The 27,150-nt window shown below is 41.0% G+C and overlaps 1 protein-coding gene across 7 annotated transcripts; it reads left to right on the plus strand.

The window, feature by feature from the left end:
• Window positions 1-2,862: 2,862 nt before the first annotated feature.
• Window positions 2,863-21,554, plus strand: C19H5orf47 (chromosome 19 C5orf47 homolog). Of its 7 annotated transcripts, none has more exons than XM_044932586.1 (5): window positions 3,684-3,965; window positions 13,642-13,727; window positions 15,751-15,850; window positions 17,763-17,831; window positions 21,373-21,554. In XM_044932586.1, exons 1-4 carry the CDS (start codon window positions 3,779-3,781, stop codon window positions 17,780-17,782), a joined length of 393 nt encoding a protein of 130 aa, XP_044788521.1. In that variant the 5' UTR covers window positions 3,684-3,778; the 3' UTR covers window positions 17,783-17,831; window positions 21,373-21,554. The 7 variants fall into 7 exon arrangements, with proteins under 7 accessions (XP_044788523.1, XP_025126637.1, XP_044788520.1 ...); XM_025270851.2 differs by having other exon boundaries at window positions 3,717-3,965; window positions 17,763-17,801; XM_044932589.2 differs by lacking the exon at window positions 3,684-3,965 and adding an exon at window positions 4,075-4,373 and having other exon boundaries at window positions 17,763-17,801.
• Window positions 21,555-27,150: the final 5,596 nt, after the last annotated feature.

Raw genomic sequence — 27,150 nt, forward strand, 5'->3', positions numbered from 1 at the left:
TTTTGTTGACTATGATGGTTACTCCATTTCTTCTAAGGGATTCTTGCCCACAGTAGTAGATATAATGGTCATCTAAGTTAAATTCACCCATTCCAGTCCATTTTAGTTCACTGATTCCTAAAATGTCAATGTTCACTCTTGCCATCTCTTGTTTGACCACTTCCAATTTGCCTTAATTCATAGACCTAACATTCCCGGTTCTTATGCAATATTGCTCTTTATAGCATTGGACTTTACTTCCATCACCAGTCACATCCACAACTGGGTGTTGTTTTTGCTTTGGCTCCATCTCTTCATTCTTCCTGGAGTTATTTCTCCACTGATCTGCAGTAGCATATTGGGCACCTACGGACCTGGGGAGTTCATCTTTTAGTGTCCTATCTTTCTGCCTTTTCATATTGCTCATGGGGTTCTCAAGGCAAGAATATTGAAGTGATTTGCCATTCCCTTCTCTAATAGACCATTTTCTTCTTAAACTGAAGAAAAGTAGGGAAACCCACTAGAACATTCAGGTATGACCTAAATCAAATCTCTTATGATTATACAGTGGAAGTGACAAATAGTTTCAAAGGATTAAATCTGATAGACAGAGTGCCTGAAGAACTATGGATGGAGGTTTGTGACATTGTACAGGAGGCAAGGATCAAGACCATCCCCAAGAAAAAGAAATGCAAAAAGGCAAAATGGTGTCTGAGGAGGCCTTACAAATAGATTGAAAAGAAGAGACGTGAAAAGCAAAGGAGAAAAGGAAAGATATACCTATTTGAATGCAGAGTTCCAAAGAATAGCAAGGAGAGATGAGAAAGACTTCCTCAGTGATCAATGCAAAGAAATAGAGGAAAACAATAAAATGGGAAAGACTAGAGATCTCTTCAAGAAAATAAGATACCAAGGGAATTTTTCATGCAAAGATGGGCACAATAAAGGACAGAAATGGTATGGACTCAACAGAAGCAGAAGATATTAAGAAGAGGTGGCAAGACTACTCAGAAGAACTATACAAAAAAGATCTTCATGACCCAGATAACCATGATGGTGTGATCACTCACCTAGAGACAGACAACCTGGAATGCAAAGTCAAGTGGGCCTTAGGAAGCATCACTATGAACAAAGCTAGTGGATGGAATTCCAGTTGAGCTATTTCAAATCCTAAAAGATGATGCTGCAAAAGTGCTGCACTCAATATGCCAGCAAATTTGGAAAACTCAGTAGTGGCCACAGGACTGAAAAAGGCCAGTTTTCATTCTAATCCCGAAGAAAGGCAATGCCAAAGAATGCTCAAACTACTGCACAATTGCACTCATCTCACACACTACAAAGTAATGCCTAAAGTTCTCCAAGCCAGGCTTCAACAGTATGTGAACTGTGAACTTCCAGATTCAAGCTGAATTTAGAAAAGGGAGAGGAACCAGAGATCAAATTGCCAACATCCATTAGATCATCAAAAAAGCAAGAGAGTTCCAGAAAAACATCTACTTCTGCTTATTGACTATGCCAAAGCCTTTGACTGTGTGGATCACATCAAACTGTGGAAAATTCTGAAAAAGATGGGAATACCAGACCACCTGACTTGCCTCCTGAGAAATCTGTATGCAGGTCAAGAGGCAACAGTTAGAAGTGGACATGGAATAACAGACTGGTTCCAAATCAGGAAAGGAGTACGACAAGGCTGTATATTGTCTCCCTGCTTATTTAACTTATATGCAGAGTACATCATGAGAAATGCTTGGCTGGAAGAAACACAAGCTGGAATCAAGATTGTCTGGAGAGATATCAATAACCTCAGATATGCAGATGACACCACCCTTATGGCAGAAAGCGAAGAAGAACTAAAGAGCCTCTTGATGAAAGTGAAAGAGGAGAATGAAAAAGTTGGCTTAAAACTCAACATTCAGAAAACTAAGATCATGGCATCTGGTCTCATGACTTCATGGCAAATAGATGGGAAAACAATGGAAACAGTTACAGACTTTATTTTTTTGGGCTCCAAAATCACTGCAGATGGTGCCTGCATCCATGAAACTAAAAGATGCTTGCTCCTTGGAAGAAAAGCTATGACCAACCTAGACAGCACATTAAAAGCAGAGACGTTACTTTGCCAACAAAGTTCCATCTAGTCAAAGGTATGGTTTTTCCAGTAGTCATGTATGGATGTGAGAATTGGACTATAAAGAAAGCTGAGCGCCAAAGAATTGATGCTTTTGAATTGCGGTGTTGGAGAAGACTCTTGAGAGTCCCTTGGACTGCAAGGAGATCCAACCAGTCCATCCTAAAGGAAATCAGTCCTGAATATTCACTGGAAGGACTGATGCTGATGCTGAAACTCCAATACTGTGGCCACTTGATGTGAAGAACTGACTCCTTGGAAAAGACTCTGATGCTGGGAAAGATTGAAGGCAGGAGAAGGCGACGACAGATGATGAGATGGTTTGGATGGCATCACCGACTCGATGGACAGGAGTTTGAGCAAGCTCCGGGACTTGGTGATGGACAGGGATGCCTGGTGTGCTGCAGTCCATGGGGTCTCAAAGATAGGACACAACTGACGACTGAACTGAACTGATACTTCAGAGGGTATGTACTCAATAAATGTGAAAGAAAGAAAGAAAGTGAAGGTGCTCAGTCATGTTCGACTGTCTGCGACCCCATGGAATGTAGCCTACCAGGCTCCTCTGTTCATGGGATTTTCCAGGCAAGAATACTGGAGTGGGTTGTCATTTCCTTCTCCAGGGGATCTTCCCGACCCAGGGATTGAACCTGGGTCTCCCGCATTGTAGGCAGATGCATTAACATCTGGGCCACCAGGAAAGTCCCAATAAATGTCCGCAATAAATGTGAACTGAACGTTATATCTAAAGGAATTACCTCTTACTATGTGCCAGGTGCTTAGTATGCCTTATTTTGGTATATCTTTACCAGATTTCCTGAGTTACATCTGAGGAAACCAGAAGCTCAGAGAGGGAAAGTGGCTTGCCTAAATAACCCAGCTGGTCAGAAGTTAAACCCTGATGGGCCTCAGGACTACCTGAGTTAAGATGCTGGCCTCAGGCCCATCACCTCTCTGCACAGGGTCTCCTGAAGCTCATGGCCCAGTAGAACACATGCCAGACCAAGGTCACACTAGAATCCTTTGGCATCAAAGAGGATTCTCTCCCCTCTCCACCTTTCCCCCAAGACTCCCATCTTCATCTGGCTGACAGTCCAGACCAGTTAAGTCCAGGGATAGCTCCTCACTCTGAAATCTGCCCGACACCGGACCATGGGGAGGGGTGCCCCTTTGATTTAGTATCTTTCCTTTCCCCAACCCTGCTTTTGATTCAGTTCTTTTCCTCAGAGAAGTCCGCTCTGCCTGGTCTGCTCCCCACTCCCAAGCGATGTGGTCTCCAAACTCTTAACACCACTTTTCAGATGAGTGGTATACCATCACCCCCCAACCAAAGACCCTCCTGGGCCCCTGTCCCAGCACAGTGGTCCAAACGTCCCTTTTCCCGCTGCCCATCCAGTGACCAGGCTCTCTGGTCTCTCTTCACTCCCTTCCTCTTCCCTGATCCCTCCGCAACCCACGTGCCGTCACTCAACAGGGTCCTGCTCCGAAGCTCACCTCTCCTCTCCTGTGTGGTGCACAGTGATCTAGCGCCTCACACCACGCCCCCCCACCCCCGCACACACAGTGGTCCGTTCCAACAGGTCTGCTCCCCCTCCTTTATACACCCAGTGGTCCGGCCCCCAGACTCGCAGGGCTGGTCGCTGAGGACCGTGAGGCGAGACGAAGGCAGAGATGGCAGCGGCAGGCCGGGAGCTGGAGCGGGACCGGGCGCGCTTCGTCTACGTGACCCGCTTCGGCTCGCACCAGTGTGGCGGCGTCCTTGCGCTGGGCGGCCGCAGGGCTCAGGGCCCGAGGAGCGCCGGGCTCAAGCACGGCCACAGCCAGGAGAAGCTGCGGGCGGCAGCGCCCGGGAGTCCAGGTGCTGGGGAGCGGCCCCTTGGCTTCCGGTCCGGGGCCCTCGCGGCCTCCTCCCCCGCACCGGCCTCGAGCGAGCCGAGCGCGTGCCGGCAGAGCGGCTGGCTGGCGGGCGGGGCCTGCGGGTCAGCTGACCTCTCCCTCCGTCTCAGCAGCCATCTTACCAGGGGCTCGAGTCCGTTGAACGGTCGGCTCCTCAGTCTCTCCCCTGCCGCCACACCCCCACCGCCGCCGCCACACCCCCACCGCCCCTCCGTGAGCGGCTCGGGGTTTGTCGCTTTGCTTAGCGGCCGTTAGGCCACAGGCAGTGGGCCACTCGCCATGGACAGCCCTCCTGTCGGTGTGGGGACGAAGAGACGAGTCCGAACTGCGCTTCGGAGTTGCCCCGAGAAGCCGCAGAAGTGCAATGAAGGTCATTTGAGATAAGCCTGAGATCCGAATCCGAGAGGGGAGGCTATCGGAAGGAGCGACTAGTGTCTCTCAGGATGATGGGGGCCTTGGCCTAAGTGTCCGTATTCCTTTTAGGACTCATTGAATTTACGAGTTAGCCGAAGGAGAACCGACACCTTTAAAATGCTGTCTCTTCCTCCTTGAAAGCAGAGGAGAAGATGTCTTTATATTTTCATTCTACCTGACTTCCCTCATAGCTCAGTTGGTAAAGAATCTGCCTGCAAAGCAGGAGACCCGGGTTGGATCCCTGGGTCGGGGAGATCACCTGGAGAAGGGAAAGCCTACCCACTCCAGTATTCTTGGGCTTACCTTGTGGTTCAGCTGGTAAAGAATCTGCCTGCAATGCAGGAGACCTGGATTCGACCCCTGGGTTGTTGGGAAGATCCCTGGAGAAGGGAAAGGCTACCCTCTCCGGTATGCTGGCCTGGAGAATTCTATGGCCTCTATGGTCCATGGGGTTACAAAGAATCAGACGTGATTGGGCAACTTACTCTTCACTTTGTGTCCTTCAAGAATGTTTTATATTCGAACGTTTTTTCTTCTTTAGGTTTTTCATATATCTTGTTAAATTTTTTCCTAGGTATTTGATCTTATATTCAGTCGTGAATGTGATTTCCTCTTCCATAATGTCCTCTGAATGTTCATTGTTTGTGTATATAAGGCCTCTTGATTAAAAAACAAGAAGTTTCAGGAGAGTTGAGAGTTATACACTGGGTAGTATACCACCATAGTCAGAATCTAGAACATGCACATCACCTCAAAAAGTCCTGCCTCTCTTTTGACAGCCCATCCCTCTAGCTGTACTTAAAAAAATTAATAGTTTATTGAGATATAATTCACAATCGACTGAGTTTGCTCATTTAAAGTCTGTAATTCAGTGATTTTTAAAAACAATGTTGTGCTACCATATTCACAATCAATTTAGAACATTTTATTACCTCCCCCCAAACAAACCCTGTGCCCTTTACTGTCACTCACCATTTCTTCTCACTGCACCTAACCCCAGCCCCAAGCGAGCACTGAACTATTTACTGTCTCCACAGATTTACCTATTCCGGGCATTTTGTATATATGAAATCATGCAATACGGGCACTTTTGTGATTTGCTTCTTTCAAGTAACCTATTGATTTTAATTGATTTTTAATTCTTCTGTTGTTACACACAGGCTTTCACTAGTTGCAGAGTGGAGACTGCTCTTCTTTGCAGTGTATGGGCTTCTCATTGTGGTGGCTTCTCCTGTGGAGCACAGGCTCTAGGCACTCAGGCTTCAGGAGTTGTGGTGCAGGGGCTTAGTTGCTCCTTAGCATGTGGAACCTTCCCAGATCAGGGGTCAAACCTGTGTCCCCTGCATTGGCAGGTGGATTCCTATCCACTGTACCACCAGGGAAGTCCCTGCTGCTGCTGCTGTTGCTAAGTCGCTTCAGTCGTGTCTGACCCTGTGCGACCCCATAGACGGTAGCCCACCAGGCTCCCCTGTCCCTGGGATTCTCCAGGCAAGAACACTGGAGTGGGTTGCCATTTCCTTCTCCAATGCATGAAAGTGAAAAGTGAAATTGAAGTCGCTCAGTCGTGTCCGACTCCTAGCGACCCCATGGACTGCAGCCCACCAGGCTCCTCCATCCATGGGATTTTCCAGGCAAGAGTACTGGAGTGGGTTGCCATTTCCTTCTCTAATGCATGAAAGTGAAAAGTGAAAGTGAAGTCGCTCAGTTGTGTCTGACTCCTAGCGACCCCATGGACTGCAGCCTACCAGGCTCCTCCATCCATGGGATTTTCCAGGCCAGAGCCTGTTGATTTTTGTATGTTAATTTTTGATCCAAGTACTTCACTGAATTCTTCTATTATTTGAATTAGTTTTGTCATTAATGCTTATGATTTTCTGGGTATGCTATTATATTATTTGTAAATAGATATAGCTTTATTTTTAACCTGTTTTTATGCCTGCAGTTGATTATTAAATTATTATTGTTTAATTGCTCTGGCTGATACCATGAATAGAATGTTGAATAGTAGTAGGGATAGTGAGCATCCTTGTCTTGTTCCTGATCTTAGGGGAAATGCCTCTAGTTTTTCCCCATTAAATGAAGTATTGTCTTTAAGACTAAGGCCTGTATGTTTAAAACATTAAAATGTATTCTTCAGTTTTTATTTTCTTCATTGTTTTTACCAGGAATGAATGTTGAACTTTGTCGAAGACTTTTCTTAGATTTATGGAGATAATATTTTTTCCTTAGACTTATTAATATGGTATGTGATAATAGATTTCCTAAGATTGAACCAACTTTGTCTTCCTGAAATAAATCCCACTTGGTTATAATGTATTTTGTTTCTTAATATGATGTTGGATTCTGTTTGCTAATAATTTGTTTAGGATTTTTGGTTTGGAATTTGAGACAGTTATTCTTTATTTCATTTGGTTTAGGTATCATAGTTAAACTTAGTTCATAAAAGGAATTAGGAACTTCCCCTTTATTTCCAATGCTCTGGAATAGTTTATAGAGCACTGAGAATATTTGGTATTTGAAGATTTGGTAGAATTCTTTTGTGAAAACATCTAGGTCTAGTTTTTATGGGATAATTCCTTAATAATTTTCTCTGTATCTTCTATGGAAATTGGTCTCTTTACATTTTCTAATTGGATTGGGCCAATTTTGCTAATCTGTATTTTTCTAGGAAATTATTGATTTCGTTGTTTTATTTCTTTGCATAGAGGTCTGCTCAGTAGTGTCTTTTGATTTTTAAAAATTCTTTGTGTTTCAGTGGTTAGTTCCCCCTTTTCATTTTTTGATGTATATGCTTTTTTTTTCTTGATCAAGTTCACCAGTGTTTTATTTTGTTAATTTTTTAAAACAGAGGATTTTGATTTGTTAATTAGGTATTTTATTTTTCTAATTTCTTTCTCAATAATAAATAAAGATAAAAAACATAAAACTTCATTATTTCCTTATGTGTACTTTCTTTTGATTTACTTTGTCCTTATGCTTTTGTTTTGAGCAAAAAATTTAATTTTTCCTTCCTTTTTGTCAATAAAAGTATTTAGCATCTGAGTTTTCTTTCTAACTACTTTAAATCCCATAGATTCTAATAAATGGGCTTCCCTTGTAGTTCAGTTGATAAAGAATCTGTGTGCAATGCAGGAGACCCGGGTTCAATTTCTGGGTTGGGAAGATCCCTTGGAGAAGGAAATGGCAACCCACTCTAGTATTCTTGCCTGGAGAATCCATGGACAGAGGAGCCTGGCAGGCTACAGTCTACAGGGTTGCAAGAATTGGACATGACTTAGCCACAACCAGACTTCCTATTTGACAGGAATTAATTACTACTTTAAATCCCATAGATTCTAATACATAATGTTTTTATTGTCACTTTAAAAAAATTTTCATTTTTATAATTTCAGTTTGTATTACCACTTTCACTCTAGAGTTGCTTAATAGATTTGATTTTTTAAAAGTTTCCAGGACTTATTCTTTTTTTCTTTCTTTTCTCCTAGTAAGCTCTAGTTTTATTGTATTGTGATCAGAATGTTGTTTGTAATGTCTCCACTTTATGAATGTTATTGATGTTTATTTTGTGACCTAATTCATGAACTCTGCTTCTGGTTCTTTTTCTCCAAAAGCCAAGAGAGAGGACTGTCCTTTTAAGTTGTGTTTCTTCCTTTAAATTCATGCTTGCTGCTTTAACCAAATCAGTTCCATTAAATTGCAGGCTTTTGGTCCTCTATGTGGTGTCTGGCCTTTTAAATCACACATTGAAATTCTTTCCTGTAGTCTGTGCTGTGATCTGCCTGGTTATCTTCTGTAATAGTATTTTGAGATTTAGGGTGGATTTCATCTTTCTGTTTGCTCCAGCTCTCTTGCAGGCACCTTTTCTAGTGTCCCTCCTTTCTCTTCATTGTTGGCCACAAAGCCTTGCTTAGGGTGAGGTTTAAATAAATACGATCGTAGTGCTGTGATTTAATGCTTTTTCTCATTTTACTTATATTAATTTTGTATTTTCAGCATTCTCTCTCTTCAAGTAATGCTGGGGATATGGTTTTGTGAAGAATTCTTGTTAAGTTTTTTGGGGAGAAATTTTGGCATGTTTATTACTATACCCTGTCTCTCTCTCCCCTCCCCCTGCTATTCACTGTAGCTACCAGAAGTTCTGCACTGAAAGGGTTTGAACAAGAGAAATAGTAGGAACAGGTTTACTTATTTCATGCTGTTTAGAGGAGAGTTGGAGGCAGGCATGAATAAAGCCCAAGTTGAAAAATACATGAATAATTTGTTTGCTATCCTTTTTCAGGACTTAATTTTACTTTGCTAATTTAATTTACCTAAATTAATTTTGATAATTTAGAAGTATAAAACTGTACTGTATGTAACTTGATTGACTCCTGAGAGTCAGCTGTGGTGGGAAACCTTCAGAGATTCTTCATCAGGGGCACTATTTTAGACTTCATATCCCTCCAAAGGTCCCGTTGTTAAAAGGTGCTCAGGTTTTTTGTTTTGGAGTTTTATTTTTTGGCCCCTGAACTGGTGATCTAAAAAATTAGGAATAGTGTAAGACATTTTAGCATTAGGTTTCCAGTTCCTTTGAATAATAGAAACAGACAAAAGACTCATTCTAGAAATTAGGAGTATGGTGGTGGTGGTGAGCTCTTCAACTTTAAAAAGGAGAGAGCAGGAAGAAAGAATAAAATGGATCCAGCATTGCATTAGCACCAGCAGATCAAAAAGACAAACAATAGTCCAGCACTAAGGTAGTAGATTAGAAAGAAGAATATTGAAAAACAGATGAAGAAGCTCATGGGAGAAGGAGAAGGATGCATGAATGAGTACTGGAGATCCCCACATAAGTTAGGTAGAAACGACAGGATGGCAAAGAGCTCAGATTGTGGAACCAACTCTCTGCTCTTGTAACTGTTTTGTGCTGAGGTAGAATAGCTTTCCTCTAGTTGGCTACCGTGCTGGGGTAGGAGATGACGATGATTCGGTTTTGTTTGGAAGTTTGGTTCTGAAATTTTGAAATTTTTTGCTGTTCCTTTGTGGCAGGAATGACATGATCAGAGCTGGGGGAGTGAGTGAGACTGGGAGAGATTGGAAGCCAGAGACCAGTTTTGAGGCAGTGATAAAGTGGAAGTATAAAAGGCCTGAACTAAGACAGTAGCAGTGGAGGTGGAGTGAACAGGATTGACGACTGGCTGGAAGAGGGAAAAGGCCAAGTCTGAAGTTTCCATGCTGTGCAGCTAGGGGGATGATCAAGCCATTAACTTTGGTGACCACTCTGCTGTGCTTTTGAAACCAAAAATAGTGTCAAGGGAAGGAGGTAGACTTATATTTCAGTCAAGCCAGAGAGTGCTTAAGTGTTTTAAGTCTTACTCATTCTTGGGTGTATTTAATATTAACATTAAGTGGACATTCATTGAATACTTATGCCTGGCTCTCTGTAAGGAACAAAGGTAAATGCATTATTCAGTAACATTTATTTCACATCTGCCATATTGTAGACACTAGGTCAGGTGCTAGCGACACAGATGACTCAGGCAAATGTTTTACTCTCAAGGGACTTTTACATGAATAATGGAAATACAAGCTAGCAGGCATCAGTGCTGTGAGAGAGACATCTTGGAAGGTCTTTGATAGTTCAGGAAAAGGAGACATACAAAGAAGAAATCAAGGTATATGAATGGAGAAATTGTGAGTGGGTTGGTAGGTATCTTCAAGAGCATTGACTTTGAAGTCAGAAAACCATCATCTTTGTTCTCTCATTTACTAGCAGTGTAATATTGGCTAAGTTAGTTAACTGTTCTGATGTTCAGTTTCTTTTTCTGTAAAATCAGGATAATAGCTCCTACCTCAATGAGTTACTGTGAAGATTAAGTGAAGTAATGCATGCAAAATGCATAGCACAGGGTTTGGCATAGAGAGTAACATGCCAGTAATGTTGGCACACTCAGCAGAAGTAGCTTGAGGAAAGGGTGATTGTCCCTGGGTCTGGACACTAAATATTGAATGAGTGAGAAATAAATTTTGTACCACATTGTGGAATGCCTTGGAGACTCATTTTATGATTACTGCAGATTTTTGAATGGTGGATTCGAGTTATCAGAAACACATAGGCTTCCTTGTGGCTCAGATGGTAAAGAATCTGCATGCAATGGGGGAGCCCTGAGTTTGATCCCTGGGTCAGGAAGAGCTCCTGGAGATGAGAATGTCTACCCTCTCTGGTATTCTTGCCTGAAGAATTCCATGGTCAGAGGAGCCTGGTGGGATACAGTCCATGGGGTCTCAAAGAGTTGGACATGACTGAGCAACTAACACACACACATATACTTCTGGAAGATAAGCTTATAAGCTGTTGCTGCTGCTAAGTCGCTTCAGTCGTGTCCAACTCTGTGCAACCCCATAGATGGCAGCCTACCAGGCTCCTCTGTCCCTGGAATTCTCCAGGAAAGAACACTGGAGTGGGTTGCCATTTCCTTCTCCAATGCATGCACACATGCTAAGTCATTTCAGTTGTATCCGACTCTGTGCAACCCTATGAACAGCAGCCCACCAGGCTCCTCTGTCCACAGGATTCTCCAGGCAAGAGTACTGGAGTGGGTTGCCATTGCCTTCTCCAGTATAAGCTGTGGGTGAGACGTATTGTAGGTTAGAAATCTGTGCATGTGTGCTCAGTCATGTCCCACTCTGTGCGACCCCATGGACTGTGGCCTGCCAGGCTCCTCTGTCCATGGAATTTTTCAGGCAAGAGTACTGGAGTGGGTTGCCATTTCCTCCTCCAGGGGATCTTCCTGACGCAGGAATCAAACCTGTGTCTCCTCTGTCTCCTTCATTGGCAGGTGGATTTTTTACCCCTGTGCCACTTGGGACGTCCCTTAGAAATCCAGGGGCTGGCAAGTCAGTAACTCTTCTTAATGTTTCAGGCAAGACTCATAAGTCAAGCTGGTTCTATATTAACTTGGGAGATACAACCATAATTTATATATAGTAGAGCTTCTCTGGTAGCTCAGCTGGTAAAGAATCTGCCTGCAATGTGGGAGACCTGGGTTCAATGCCTGTGTTGGGAAGATCCTCTAGAAAAGGAAAAGGCTACCCATTCCAGTATTCTGGCCTGGAGAATTCCATGGACTCTATAGTCCATGGAGTCTCAACGAGTCGGACCCAACTGACTTTCACTTATATATAGGAGAGGATGATGAATGCTATTGTGGAGGTACAAATAAATGCTGTGGAGGTGGTGAATAATTGGGGGATGAAGGAATTAAGGAAAGCTTCTTGGTTGTGGACGTGGCTCCGTGAGATTTATGCATGTTCCTCGATAGTAGGGGATTGTAGGTGGGAAAAACATGTAAGCAAAGTACCATAAGGATCAGTGGTGGATAATGATTAGGGAAGGAGGAAAATATATTTAGACTGGATCAGAGTGTTTGCAAAGAGTAGAGACAGATTTGAAGTATAAGTTGGGATAAAATCTAGGTATACAGGGGAGCCATAGCCTCAGTAAAGTACCCAAAATAAGTAGAAGAAATGATTTTGCCTTTTTTTCTTTTTTTCTTCTCTGTGCTCCTTGACATATTTTATATTTCTGACTGATACAGATAGATATGAGGGTGGCTATCTTACCTCAAGGAGTATATATATCTAGGTTAGGTAAGACTTACAAACAGAAAATGTTTGGAAATGAGACAAGTGCAGTATTCCAAAGGATGTAGGCGCTTAGAGGGAAGGATACATTTGGGTATATGAAGAGCAGAGTTTCCAAAACTTAAGTTATTTTCCTATGTTATATCTGTACATCTGTACTATAATTTACTTAATATATTTATTTAAATAAATGCATTTTTCCCTCCCAACTGAATTTCTTTTTAGAACAGTTTACATCATTACCTCAGTGGAAAGCATGTATCATTTTCCATAAATAGAAATTAACTAAAAACAATCTAATAAAGGGAAAACAATATTATTAAATTCTAGCCAAATAGGTTGTCTTCTGGAAGTTGCTACAGTCATAAAGAGAGATGAGCAAGTCTTAGAAAAGTTTAAATGACATACCAGTTCCAAACTCTGACTTTCTCCTTGATATAATCAGAATATTGGAAAAGAATTCAAAAGGGAATGAGTTTCTTTTCATGTGAGTTCATATTCATTAGTGCTGTATCTGTGCCCGGCTCAGGATCAGTGGTCTGTTCCTCACAAATGGGGCATGCTGGTTTAGAACATACTCTGTTTCACTCAACAAATGGAGTATTTATTGTGTATCTAATTTCTATACTGCGGGACTTCTAATGAATAGAACACATTTCTCAAGCAAACAGCATGATAAATCCTGTGGTAACTGAGCATAGGGTGCTTTGTGAAATCAGAGAAGGCCCTCTGCCCCTGGAAAGCTAAATACTGGACGAGTCGAAGAAGGCCAAGTAGAGAGCGGTGGTCTGGCAGGAATACGGCAGGGAAATGTGGGGGTACATACAGGGTGTTGCAGGCAAAAGAACAAACATAAGCACTTTCAGGGAACACATGCTCATTGTGCTTTGATTTTGTCTTTGAATACGCAAACCCTTAGGCTTTCTTCTCACGGTTAATATTTGGGAAGGCAGTATGGTTTATTGAGTAGAGTCTGGAAGCTTATCACTCTGACAGACCTTCATTAGAACCTACTATGTGTCTGGTAGTATAGATAGATGAATTCTACACACAGGGACACTGCCCCACCAGAAGGTCACAGCATGGTGAAGGAAACTACAAATATATGCTACTGAGTACCTTGAGCAAAGTGTTTCTGGAAGTAAGGGCTGTGGGTGTTTGAGGGGAGAGGCTGTAGAAAGATGGTGACCTGTGAGCTGAGTTTTGAAAGCAGGTAGATATTTGCCTTACTGGTGTGTGTGTATGTGTGTGTGTGTGAGAGAGAGAGCACGCCTAGGGAAAGATGTGGTTTTCTGGTATTTGTTTACTCTGTTGCTAACCTTTCTGGGGCTCACCTTTCAAAGTGGAAAAGGAAGGAGATCTAGGCACCATTAGATAGTTTACCCTTAGTTTTTTTGTTTTATTTTTTTCCAGTATAGTATTAGTTAATTGGTAAACTGCTATTATCTAGTCATCTTAAATATATCAACAAGTGTAAAAATCCCCAAAGAAAGCTTGAGACATTTATAGTTGTTAATTATCAGGATAGTGAATTCTGTAAAGTATGTGCTGACCTGATATTTTACCTTGTTTCTCTCCCTCTCTGTTTTTTTAAAAATTAGGTTTAACCCAGAAGAATTTAGCTAAAGAGTTTGACTTCCCCATACCTTTGAGTGAAACTTCCAAAATAATGAAGAAGAACAAAAAGGTATATTTTTGCACAGGGGAATGAGTGATATTTTGAATTTTAGATTAACCTGTTTAAATACAAATGTGTGAAGAAACTCAAGACATTGAAAATAGTTTCATCTTTTGAAAAATTTAGTTTAATGAAATGAGAAAACTAGAATTAATGATCAGAAATGAAACTGGGTTTGAAAATATTTATTAACCATGAAGAATATCCCTTCCTGTGTTTGAAGATATAAAATATATTTTAATCAAAGTATAACTGTGAGCTTTTTCAAAGCATGAAAATACATATTCCATAGAATATAACATGGATTTCAGAGGAAAGTACAAGGTATCTATGTTGTTGTCACAGTGCTCTTTTAAGGACAAGGGATATACACTGTTTCTAGCAGGAAATATGACAAGCAAGGACCTTTGTGCTGAACCCTTTTCTTGTCTAGTTGTCCACATGTCATGGTGACCTCAGTGTTTTAAACATATTCAAGATCAGTTATTCTACTAATCTTTGTTTCCCACCGTATGTTTTACACTTCATTTTAAAGAAATCATTAGTTGATAATGACACATAAATTATATTATTTCTGAGTTTTAAGTTTGTTTGATTTCTAATCCATATATGGTATAGAATAGCATTCAAAGTGACTAACTCTTTCAGCAAGTGTGTTTTGAATGAGCATTTAATCTTCCCAGTATACTGAGAAGTTTTTCTTCCAAGAACCAGTTTCTCTTGGACAATAGCCAATGTTTACCTATAACTACTGTGGGCCAGACACTAGGTGTAAATGCTTTATGTATCATGATTTCTAATAATCCAATGTATGAAGTTACTCCTGCTGCTGCTGCTGCTGCTAAGTAGCTTTAGTCGTGTCCGACTCTGTGTGACCCCATAGACGGCAGCCCACCAGGCTCCCCTGCCCCTGGGATTCTCCAGGCAAGAATACTGGAGTGGGTTGCCATTTCCTTCTCCAATGCATGAAAGTGAAAAGTAAAAGTGAAGTCGCTCAGTCATGTCCGACTCTTTGCGACCCCATGGACTGCAACCTACCAGGCTCCTCCGTCCATGGGATTTTTCAGGCAAGAATACTGGAGTGGGGTGCCATTGCCTTCTCTGGTAGTTACTCCTAGATGAGATTAAAACGCTTGCCTGATATTAAGCAACTGGTTAAGTGGTTAAGCTGGAATTGGAGCCTAGATTTCTCTGTTTGCTTCTGTGGTCTCCATTCTTCCTATTCTAGTATATTCATGCTCTCTGGTAAGTTTGCTTTGGTATGTCCTAGGAGAAATGTTTAAGTATTAACTAGAATAAAATACACTAAAAAATCATATCATGGCCCAGTGGCTTATACATAGGAATAGAAATTATTATTTTTATTACCTTTCAAAACAAAATTGAGTATGTTGAAACCATAGGACTTACTAGACATTGCCTTTGAAAGACCTTGCCTTCATCCAGGAAAGTTTATTTATTTATTATAAATTTCCCCAATTATTTATTTTTAATTTTTTGGCTATACCATGCAGCATGTATGATCTTAGTTCCCCATCCAAGGAACAAACCGCCTCCTGTGGAGTCTTAACCATTAGACCACCAGGGACGTCCCCAGGACAGTTAGTTTAAATACTACAGAGAGGAAATACTAGGAAGTTAGAAAAAGATATCAGAGAATTCAGTGAATATGGGAAAGCAATTTTGTTTAATTTTTAGATCTCTGAGTGCTTTGTAATGATATCAAATTGACATGTACCACAGTTGACTTGGGGCTTCCCTTGTGGCTCAGCTGATAAAGAATCCACCTGCAATGTGGGAGACCTAGGTTCGATCCCTGTGTTGGGAAGATTCCCTGGAGAAGGGAAAGGCTACCCACTCCAGTATTCTGGCCTAGAGAATTCCATGGACTGTATAGTCCATGGGGTTGCAAAGAGTCGGACACGACTGAGTGACTTTCAGTCATCATGTTTGACTTACTCCTAGTTGTATGCATCACACTGTAGTCCACATTCTCTGCTCAGTGTTCCTTAACTGTGCTTATCTTTTGAAGGTTTTAGTATGGAATGGAGTGTACAAAATCATTTCAAAAATGCTTGAAGAAAATGAGAAATACAGACTTAGGCTGAAATGCCAACAGTTGTCTAGAGAAAGTAAGTAAACACAATTTTCATTGTATTAAAGAGAGCTGGCTTCTCTAATACTTTATTTCCCTTGGATCACATTAGACCAGCAGTTTTCCTCATTGTCACATTCAGTGCATAGCACTGTAGATTTGAGGCTACCATTGTTATCACTGTTCATCATAATTAAAAGTACAGAGCATTGTAAAGCACTGAGTGTAGAATAGACCGCAGGTGTAGCTATGTGTGGAGGAGTGCAGAAAGTGAATGTTGACTGAGCTTCCTGAGCCAAGGAAACATGCTTGTCTCTTAAATCTGAAATATTTTTGTTAAATCTGAATTTGAATGAGCGAGTAAGTGAAAGTTGTTCAGTCTTGTCCAACTCTTCGATACTCCATGGACTGTAGCCTGCAAGGCTCATCTGTCCATGGAATTTTCCAGGTCAGAATACTGGAATGGGTATCCATTTCTTCCTCCAGGGGATCTTCCCTTCTCCAGGGGATCTTGCCTTTTCCAGGGGATCTTCCCAACCCAGAGATTAAACCCAGGTATCCTGCATTGCAGATGGATTCTTTACTGTCTGAGCCTCCAGGAAAGCCAGGTCACAAAACTCATCCATATAGATGGAGAAAAGCATTTTAACTATATTATAGTGTACATTCTGTGTTACTTCATACAGTCACTTCGTTTTCATGATGCTGCAGTCCAATTTAATGCGTTTAGCAAACTCTTGAGTTATAGCCTTGATGTCATTATTTCATTCCTGGAAAACAATTCATAATTTAAACCATATTTAAAACTACATCAGTTGATGTTGTGGTCAGAGCAAAATTAGATGTAATCTAGTATGTTTATTAAAGTAATTGGAAGTTCTGGATTCTCAAATAGTTAAGCTGGATAAAATTTATATAACAATGCCACATGAATTGCTTAATCGTAAGTGATTTTCTTTCCTTCACATGCATGTCCTAATACATATATTACCATGCTGAATGCTTCTGTAGGTTTTTAGTATAGTTATTCAGTGACAACTTTTATTTTGAGTCTATAAATCTGCAGAATTTGATTTTGTGAAAAGTATTTTCATAAGATAATAATTAAAACAGAATGTTGTAAGCAATATAACACTGGAGACTCATTACTGTTCTTGTAATATTGCATTCATAATAGCATGAATTGTTTGCAAAAATGGTATTTATACTAATGTTCACATTACTGATACTCTGCTTTGCTTTGCTTATCCAGTTAAGAAAGAGAATGAAGCAGGAGAGGGAATTAGGAGGAAAAAGCTGTCAGTGGTTTCTTAGGTGACAAGGATGCTTGTATAGGCAGAGAAATGTGCAAAAATATCGACATTGTTCTGTTAATCCAGATCCAGTTACTCTAGTAAATACACTAGATTATATCTAATTTTGCTCTGGCCATTACCTTGAACTCGTTAAATTCTTTTGTGCCTCAGCAGTAGGCCTTCTGAGCCCAGGTGGCTCAGTGGTAAAGAATCCGCCTGCCAAGCAGGAGACATGGGTTTGATCCCTAGGTTGAGAAGATCTCCTGGAGAAGGAAATGGCAACCCACTCCAGTATTTCTTGTCTGGATAATCCCATGATCAGTGGGCTACAGTCCATGGGGTCACAAAGGAGTCAGACATGACTGAGGGACTAAATAACAATAGGCCCTCAACTAAACATCAAATGATTTAATGATCTTGTAAGGATTATTTAGCAACTTAAATTGATATGCTGTGTTTTCCAGAAGCTGCATGTTATAAATGAAAAGTATCTTTGTAATTCATTATTTTATTATAATTTTAAATAAGATTATAGAAGCTAATAATTATATTTTTAAATGTATTATAATTCTTATTCCTTAATATATGTTTATTAAGGAAAAACCAGTGCCAGAGACCAACTTGAATTTTCCTTATACTTTATCTTTTTCCTAGATTCAAAAGATACAAAATGAATCTTCTTGTCATCTTCTGGTAAGAATACACTTAGATAAAAATTAAAAGGTATAGACTTTTCCCTTCGCCTTTTACATTCTACTATCTCCAAGCTTTAGTTGCCTAATTCCAACCTGTTTTCTTTTTTAAACCCAGTGTTTGACACCTAGAAGGCATTCATTAAATGTTGATTGAAATTTAATAAGCTTCATTCAGGCCTCATATTCACAGTGCTATTGAAACTGCTCTCACCGTGGTCCAACTTTTTTATTTTTGTTCATGTATCTGCTTAGTTCTGTTTTATTTTTGAACATGCTGTCACATTTAATATTATCTTACTACTATTTCTTCAAAAATTTTTTCTTACTTATGACATTAAAGACTGTGTCATGGTTCTCTTTCTACCTTTCTGACTATATTTTCTGTGTATCTTTTACTTGTCCTTTTTGCTTCCATCTAATAACAAATGCTGCCCTTGGAGTAATTGTTGGTCCTATTCTCTCGTCATGGGCTTCTCAGGTGGCACTAGGAAGTGGTACAGAACCTGTCTGCCAGTGCAGGAGATGTAAGAGGTGCAGGTTCAGTCCCTGGGTCAGGAAGATCTCCCGGGGAAGGGCATAGAAGCCCACTCCAGCATTCTTGCCTGCAGAATCCCATGGAGAGAGGAGCCTGGCGGTCTGCAGTCCCAGGAATGGAACCCAGGTCTCCGGTACTGCAGGCAGATTAGTATTCTTTAATCTGTAACAGCTCTTCAGTCTTTCTTTGTCTTTTATGATATTGACAATTTTGAAGAGTGCAGGCCAATTATTTTTCAGTCTATCCATCTGGGGTTGCACAGAGCTGAACATGACTGAAGTGACTAAGCACGCACATTCTCTCTTTACGTACATATTCTGAGATAATTCACCTGTTTTGTGGCTCAATTACTCTTTCTAGGTATATGACCCTTAAATATCTATTTCACTTCTGACCGCTGGTCAAGTACCTCTGAATTTCTTTAGGTTGTTCTACATTTACTTTTAAATGCTACATGGCTTAAACTGATCATGTCATCCCCCTTAGTGTTTTTTTTTCCAGTTGTGCCCTGGTTCACTTATCGTCTGGACTCTCAATTCTTAGGGATAGGTTACACCCAGTTTGGTAGGGTTTGGGAAGTAGTAGAAAAGGTAAGTAAGATGGGCTTTGGTGAAGAGAAATTAGACTTTTATAAGTGAGAATGTGGGGGAAGGGAGTATATGGACATCAGCAAATTCATGGAGTCCAAGAAAGTGTTTATGAATGTACAGTTTTATTAAACTTATTTAAAGTAGTCATAGTAAAGAAGGGTATACAGTATACTGAAACTTTGTTTCAAATGGACTCACCTGGATACTTGGCCAAGGATCTGTACTTAATTCAGTAGGCAATGAAGAAACATGGAATGTTTTCTTAATGAATTCTAAAAGATTTATTCTAAATGATTTCAAATGTATATACAAATTGCAAGAAGAATGCAAATACCTTCAGAATACACTTTGCTTGGGTTCACCAGTTTTTACATCTTGCCACATGTGCTTTGTCATTATCCTACTCCCCATTCCTCTTTGTCTGTGTATGTGTGTAAAGCCTTGCCCCTTAAGTGTGTATATCCTAAGAGCCAGGATATCTTTATTTTTACAACCACACTATAAGTATCAAATTCAGAGCATTTAACGCTGATATAAAATTTTTATAAAATCTATAGTCTTTATTCCAATTTTTTCTTGTGCCATTAATGTCCTTAATGGGATTTTTTTTGTTACAGAAGATCTGAATCAAAGGTCATGTATCACATTAATTGTAATGTCTCTTTAAGGTAATGTATTAGTCGCTCAGTTGTGTCCAACTCTTTGCAACCCCACAGACTATAGCCCACTAGACTGCTCTGTCCATAAGTTTCTTGGAGTGGGTAGCCATTCCCTTCTCTAGGGGATCTTCTCAACCCAGGAATCAAACCCAGGTCTCCTGAACTGCAGGCAGATTAGTATTCTTTAATCTGTAACAACTCTTCAGTCTTTCTTTGTCTTGTATGATATTGACAGTTTTGAAGAGTGTAGGCCAATTATTTTTCAGTCTATCCATCTGGACTTGCTGATACATTCTCCTGATTTGATTCACATTTTGCATTTTTGGTTGGTACATTATATAAGTAATGTTACTTTCTTTTCAGAACTTCACATCAGGAGTGATGAGGTCTTCATTTATCTCTTGTTGAGGATGTTAACTTTGATCTGTTGTTTAAGATGTCCAGTTCTCTACTATACACAGTTACTGTTCTTCCTTTTATACTTAGTAAGTGTTTTATGGAAAGATAATAAGAAATTATGCAGATATCTTGTACATTGTCAGTATAGGACATTTCAAAGCAGGTGGTTAATCAGGTGTGCATTTTAAAAACAATCTGATGTCATTTTGTGAAAACGTGGAATGGAGGCAAGACAGAAGGTGAAAAAGAAAATCTAGGGATTGTAATAGCAGACCAAGGGAAAAGTAAAATGCACTTGAAAAGTGGAGAGGAGACAGATGACTAGATGTAGGGAAATATGTAGATGATACCAAGGTTTGAGAATGAGTAGGTAAGAAATAAGTCGAAAGAGTTGGTTTTATGAACCTACTTAGTTTTATTTTGGCATGTAGGATTTCAAGCAGTAGGTACTCAGGTGAAAACTGTAAGCATTTGGAAGTGTCGGAGCCTGTGTGATGCCTGCACTGCAGGAAGCATATGCGGTTCTGGCAGGAGGTGCAGATGAAACCTCGGTGTGGGGGTGGAGGGAGAGGACAGGGCTGAGAACACAGTGTCGGGCAGTGCCTAGGATGAAGAGGAGGTCTCAGGCTCTCGAAGAGGGATCCTAGCGGCATAATTAGGAGTGATGAGAGAAATGATCGAGAGAGGGGATACAAATGAAGCTTGCAGGAGATCGAGGGACTGATCTCAAAGGGGCTGAGTTCCAAGGAGGGCATTGACCTTGTTCAGTGACAGTATAGGGGTATGAAAAGCTGTTCAGAGTTCCAACACTTAGAAGTAAAGCAAAAATTCCAAGTGTTGACAGTGACCATCCTTGCAGTGACTTTGCTTGTGAGTGACTGGAGTGGCCTGGTGATAAAGGCCTGTGGTATACTGTTTTGTGGCACAGTTCTTCTAATTGGGACTGTTGAAGTCAGCAAGGGTATTGACAGGAACTGGGGAGGAGAAGAAAATATGAGTTGAGTCCATCAGAAACTTTTTATGGTCAACTAGAAAAGGGGGCTTCCCTGGTGGCTCAGATGGTAAAGACTGCCTGCAATGCAGGAGACCTGGGTTTGATCCCTGGGTTGGGAAGATCCCTTGGTGAGAATACCCACTCCAGTATTCCTGCTGGGTTAGCCCCATGGACAGAAAGGAGCCTGGAAGACTGCAATCCATGGGGTCGCAGAGAGTTGGACACTACTGAGCAAATGAGCCCACATAGAGAAGGTAAAAGCTATCAAAACAATAAGTGCAGGGAGTGGCTAACTGTTGCTTTGCTGTATTAGAAACGTTACAATTTTTCAGTAACTATTAATTATGACATTTTATATTAACAAGAATTCAATTTTGTCATCTTTTATTTAGGTTTAACCTATTTCTGCATCTGTTTACCAAAGAAGATTATGAAGAGTTTAAAGATGGAATTTTAACTTGTCATAATTGTTTGTTGGAATTAGAACTTTAACAGTTGAGCAGAAGAAACTACGCTTTTTATCAATTAGTGTTTCTTTGAAAATTAATAAAAATTTTAAATGTTGTTATATGCATACAGGTATTATTTTGAGAATTAATACTTATTCCATACTCATTCAAATTAATATTTTACATAAAATTTAAATTAGCATTTCAGTATAATTGCATGCATTTAAAATTGCCAACTTTTCCCTTTTAATAATGAATCTGCAGCCGCTGTTTTATTTATCTCTTCATATCGATTTAATTAAGTTAAATTTGGATTCACTTAAATTATTTTTGGCTTCCTCAATTTTTCTAAATTTCTCAATTATGATAAAAACCTACCATTTACATAGAAATTGAGGTGTTTAATAGTTATTTAAGCCATCTTTTTATCTGAGGGAAAATTAGTAAATTTATGCAAATTCTATATTATAATATGGAGTATTTTGGAGAAATGTTGGATAGAGATCAAAGACATTCTTCTCCTTTCTAGGCTCCTAATTAGATACATTTTTAAGTGGATAAATGAGAGATTTAGAACTTTGAAAATAATTTAGAAGTGTTTTTCAGTGAAGTCCCTGTTTTTCTATTCAATGTTAGTAGTAGTCTTCTAGTGCCTACAGCAGTTCTGCTTTTTGCTGATATAGTCTGTCTCCCTAAATTGTATCAAAGACTGGAGCTAAAAATGTAGTGGGGAGGAGACAAAAAGATGTTTTCTCATCATGAAGCTCCATGTGCTCTCCTTGCTTCTTTCCCTGAGTAAATTCAGTTCAGTTCAGTCACTCAGTCATGTCTGACTCTTTGCAACCCCTTGGACTACAGCACACCAGGGTTCCCTGTCCATCACCCAACTCCCAGAGCTTGCTCAATCTCATGTCCATCGAGTCGCTGATGCCATCCAACCATCTCATCCTCTGTTGTCACCTTCTCCTCCCGCCTTTGATCTTTCCCAGCATCAGGGTCTTTTCCAGTGAGTCAGTTCTTTCCATCAGGTGACCAAAGTATTGGAGTTTCAGCTTCACCGTCAGTCCTTCCAATGACTATTCAGGACTGATTTCCTTTAGGATGGACTGGCTTGATCTCCTTGAAGTCCAGGAGACTCTCAAGAGTCTTCTCCAACACCACAGTTCAAAAGCATCAGTTCTTTGGCACTCATGTTTATTAGTTCAACTCTCACATCCGTATGTGACTACTGGAAAAACCATAGCCTTGACTAGATGGACCTTTGTTGGCAAAGTAATGGCTCTGCTTTTTAATATGCTGTCTAGGTTGGTCATAACTTTTCTTCCAATGACCAAGTATCTTTTAATTTCATGGCTGCAGTCACCATCTGCAGTGATTTTGGAGCCCCCAAAAATAAAGTCTGTCTCTGTTTCCACTGTTTCCCCATCTATTTGCCATGAAGTGATGGGACTGGATGCCATGATCTTAGTTTTCTGAATGTTGAACTTTAAGCCAACTTTTTCACTCTTCTCTTTCACTTTCATCAAGAGGCTCTTTAGTTCTTCTTTGCTTTCTGCCATAAGGGTGGTGTCATCTACATATCTGAGGTTATTGATATTTCTCCCAGCCGTCTTGATTCCAGCTTGTGCTTCATCCAGCCTGGCATTTCTCATGATGTACTCTGCATATAAGTTAAATAAGCAGGGTGACAATATACAGCCTTGACGTACTCCTTTCCCTATTTGGAACCCGTATGTTGTTCCATGTACAGTTCTAACTGGTGCTTTACCCCTGAGGTAAAGATCTCCTTTTTTAATCCAGGATGATAACAGTGATGTGCATTTTTTTGAGTCTACTGAGAGGGTGAGCTTCCTCATTTCTCTTACAATGGCATTATAGAGTGGTAATAATACAGAATTCTCATGAAGTGGTTCAAGATGTAAGGGTTATAAAATAATTCATGGTGTTATAAGTTAACTACTTCATGAGACTAGAACAGCCTAGGGTTGTTGCATCTTTACCAAATCCACCTGCTCCTAGTTGAAGGACACATTGCCTGAATAAATGGGCCCTGCCTGCCATGCAGTGTCCAAAGGTCCCCTAGCAGGGAGGGTTGTGCAACTTCTTTGGAGTGTACTGGGCAAATATTCTGGCTGCTAAATTCTTGGGTAAAGCTTCAAATTTTGGTTAATACAATTTAAATCATTATAAAATGAGACATTGTTTACACTGCAATTTATGTTGGATAAAGTTTTATGATGAATGTAAATGAGGATGTTAGATTCGCTCCAGTGTAGGTTTATATTTATGTAAGTTATACTACTTGACATAGCAGTCTGTTTTAATTTATCAAGTGTGTCAGTATTTATTCGACATGGCTTTCCTGATAGCTCAGTTGGTAAAAAATTTGCCTGCAATGCAGGAGACCCTGGTTCGATTCCTGGGTCAGGAAGATCTGCTGGAGAAGGGATAGGCTACCCACTCCAGTATTCTTGGGCTTCCCTTGTGGCTCAGCTGGTAAAGAATCCACCTGCAATGTGGGAGACCTGGGTTTGATCACTGGGTTGGGAAGATCACATGAGTCTAGTGCTGGATACAAGCTTAGTTTGTCTCACTGTTCTCAACCCATGGAATAAGGGCTTCCCTCATGGCTCAGTGGATAAAGAATCTGCCCACAGTGCAGGACACACAGGAGATACAGGTTTGATCCCTGGACTGGGAAGATCCCCTGGAAGAGGAAATGGCAACCCACTCGAGTGTTCTCACCTGGAAAATCACATGGATAGAGGAGCCTGGTGGGCTAAAGTCCATGGGGTCGCAAAGAGTTGGATACAACTGAGCGACTAAGCATGCACAGTGATGATAGACTAATTTTGAGTTTGGGAGCCAAGCCTGTGGAGATAGAGGTGGAAGCACACTGTTGCTGCAGCTGTTAAGTCACTTCAGTCGTGTCCGACTCTGTGTGACCGCATAGACGGCAGCCCACCAGGCTCCCCCGTCCCTGGGATTCTCCAGGCAAGAACACTGGAGTGGGTTGCCATTTCCTTCTCCAGTGCATGAAAGTGAAAAGTGAAAGTGAAGTCTCTCAGTCATGTCCGACTCTTATTACAGAATGCTTGAAGGGCAATGGTGTGTCACTGAAGTAGCATCCCACGTTCCTAAGTCAGGGCCCATATATCTATGGCATCTATGTAAATATGCTCAGATTTTCTACCATGGGGGACATAATTGATGGCCTACCTGAACTGCATTGCAAATCAAGTACTGCATTTGCATGAGGCTCTTGTTTCCCAATTATTTGCTCATAGCCAGTCATTAAGCATGGCAGGGATATTAAGGCAGGCACATTTCTTTAAAATGGGCCTTAAAGACTCCCCATTTGCCTTGCTGAAGCTCTCTTAGAACCATAGCAGAGAAAGAGAATCTAAGACTTTTCCTACCCAACTCTCTTTCCTTACCCCTTTCTCCTGCAGAGATCAGTCCTTTGTCAAGGTGGGATGGCTCTCCTAGCCTCCCCTGACTCTCTGTTTTCCCTCACAGGCATTTCTTCAGTAAGTACTTGCACATCTAATTTCATCTTGGCTTCTGTTTTTGAGAAGTGGTGATGTCAGGAGTGGTCTGATAAAGTAGGCAGTAAGATGGGGCACTGGGATGGTGTACTTACCATCAAGATGGCAACAACACTCCTTCTTGAATGGTATTGCAATATGGATCGTCTCTGGCACATGGTGGTGGTCCTATTCTTAAAGATCTCACCCGAGGTCTCTTGGAAAAACTTCACAGTGAAGTAAATGTCTTGACAGGTGTGTTGATCCAAGCATTTGAAAGATACAGGGTGAATAATGCCTCAAATATAGCTCAGTTGTCTGGTTACTGCTATGCTGTGTTAACATCCTACAGACAGGATAGTAAGAAACTCTTTGTCCATTAACAAACAGTTAAAGAATAAATGTAAGGACCAGTGCATCTCTCTGGTAGTTTATTGAAAAGTCTTTATCTGTTGCAGTGGAAGAGCAGACTTTGTTAAGTGGCAAACAGGATCTTAGAGCTAAAATTGCAGAGCTCCAGAGATGAATAAATAATCAGTCAAGGCAGGTCTGCTGTGACAAAGTCAGGGCCCAGGCTGGAGAAATCTGAGGCCCTGGAATGTATAATTGATCTGTTTAGATGGATTTCCCAGAAGGTGTTGGCTCTGCGGACTCCCTTCCTTGGAGTTTGGAGTCTACCCTTTCCCTGTGCTTCAGGGTGTTGTAGAAGCCCCTCCTCTTCAAGGCAGTGAGTGTCCTCCTCAGGAGTTGCCCTCACCTCCTCTCCCAGCTACTAGGCCACCTGGAAAAGAGCTAGGCCAGATAAGGCAGGAAAGCGATTACGCATAGGAGCTCTAGGACTTAGCTAGCATGCAGTGTCATGAGAAAGGAGCATACCCCAGGGATTGGATTTTGAAGGTGCTTGATCAAAGGGGCTGAAACATAAGACCATACTTAATAAAGAATTCATATACATGGGAGAACTTTTTTGTGATAAATGGGGAAAGAAGAATACTCAGAATTCTTGGACATATGTTTTGAGTTTACTTGAATATCTGGAGCTCCAAAACATCTTCAAAGCACTCCAAAGAGTGGGGGCATCTCAGGACTAGGTGATAAATGGAATCCTGGTTAAGGTCTGGAAAACTACTCAATGGTCGTTTTCATAGTCCTCAGGTATACAGTTGATATACCTGGTAGTTGGTGTAATCTCCATACTGGATACTTGTCCTTTGTGGTAAGGGTCTCATAGTGGGGAAGGACAAGTGGATATGTCTGAAATTTCCCCCTTTCCCCAGCGAAGATATTAAATTTGAAAAGCAAGATTATATTCTATGGGGTGGAGGGAGAGTGGCGGAGATTAGTGCCACCATTAAAGATCTAAAGGATTTGAGGATGGTGATTCCTATCATGCCTCTTTTAAATTTACCAGTCTTATCCCTGAAGAAACTAGATGGATCCTGGAGAATGATTGTAAACTACCTCAGACTTAACCAAATAGTAGCCCAGTTTTCAGCTGCTGTGCTAGAAAAGTATCATGGTGGAGCTGCTGCTGCTGCTGCTGCTGCGTCACTTCAGTCGTGTCCGACCCTGTGCGACCCCATAGACGGCAGCCCACCAGGCTCCCCCGTCCCTGGGATTCTCCAGGAAAGAACACTGGAGTGGGTTTCCATTTCCTTCTCCAGTGCATGAAAGTGAAAAGTGAAAGTGAAGTCGCTCAGTCGTGTCCGACTCTTCGTGACCCCATGGACTGTAGCCTACCAGGCTCTTCTGTCCATGCGATTTTCCAGGCAAGAGTACTGGAGTGGGCTGCCATTGCCTTCTCCAATGGAGCAGGAACATGATATATAGCTATTGATTCATCAAATGAATTTTTTTCCATCCCAATCAGAAAGGGTCAGAGACAGTTGCATTCATGCAGGGCAGACAATATTCATTTAGTTTTGCCTTAGGGCTATGTTAACTTTCCTGCCTTTCATTATATTATAGTACAAAGAGATCCAGACTGCTTGGTCATCCCACAAAACCTCACAGTGACCCATTAACATTAATAATGCTGATCAGGCAAGTCAAACAAGGTGGGGCTAGTACTCTGAAAGCCTTGACAATGCACATATGCTCCAGAGTGTGTAAAATAAACTGCAAAGTTTCAAAGACTTTCTTGAATTTTTAGTGAAGATTTTAGGATTCCAATGAAGAAAACGTCACTGATGTT

This window comes from Bubalus bubalis, chromosome 19 (assembly GCF_019923935.1).
Source record: "Bubalus bubalis isolate 160015118507 breed Murrah chromosome 19, NDDB_SH_1, whole genome shotgun sequence".
In the NCBI taxonomy this organism is placed as follows: Eukaryota; Metazoa; Chordata; class Mammalia; order Artiodactyla; family Bovidae; genus Bubalus; species Bubalus bubalis.

Coding starts and splice junctions, on each gene's coding strand:
- C19H5orf47 (XM_044932585.1), top strand. CDS start 3,779: ATGGCAGCGGCAGGCCGGGAGCTGGAGCGGGACCGGGCGCGCTTCGTC. Junction 3,966..13,641: donor GGCAGCGCCCGGGAGTCCAG/GTGCTGGGGAGC, acceptor TTTAAAAATTAG/GTTTAACCCAGAAGAATTTA. Junction 15,851..21,372: donor CCAACAGTTGTCTAGAGAAA/GTAAGTAAACAC, acceptor TCTTTTATTTAG/GTTTAACCTATTTCTGCATC.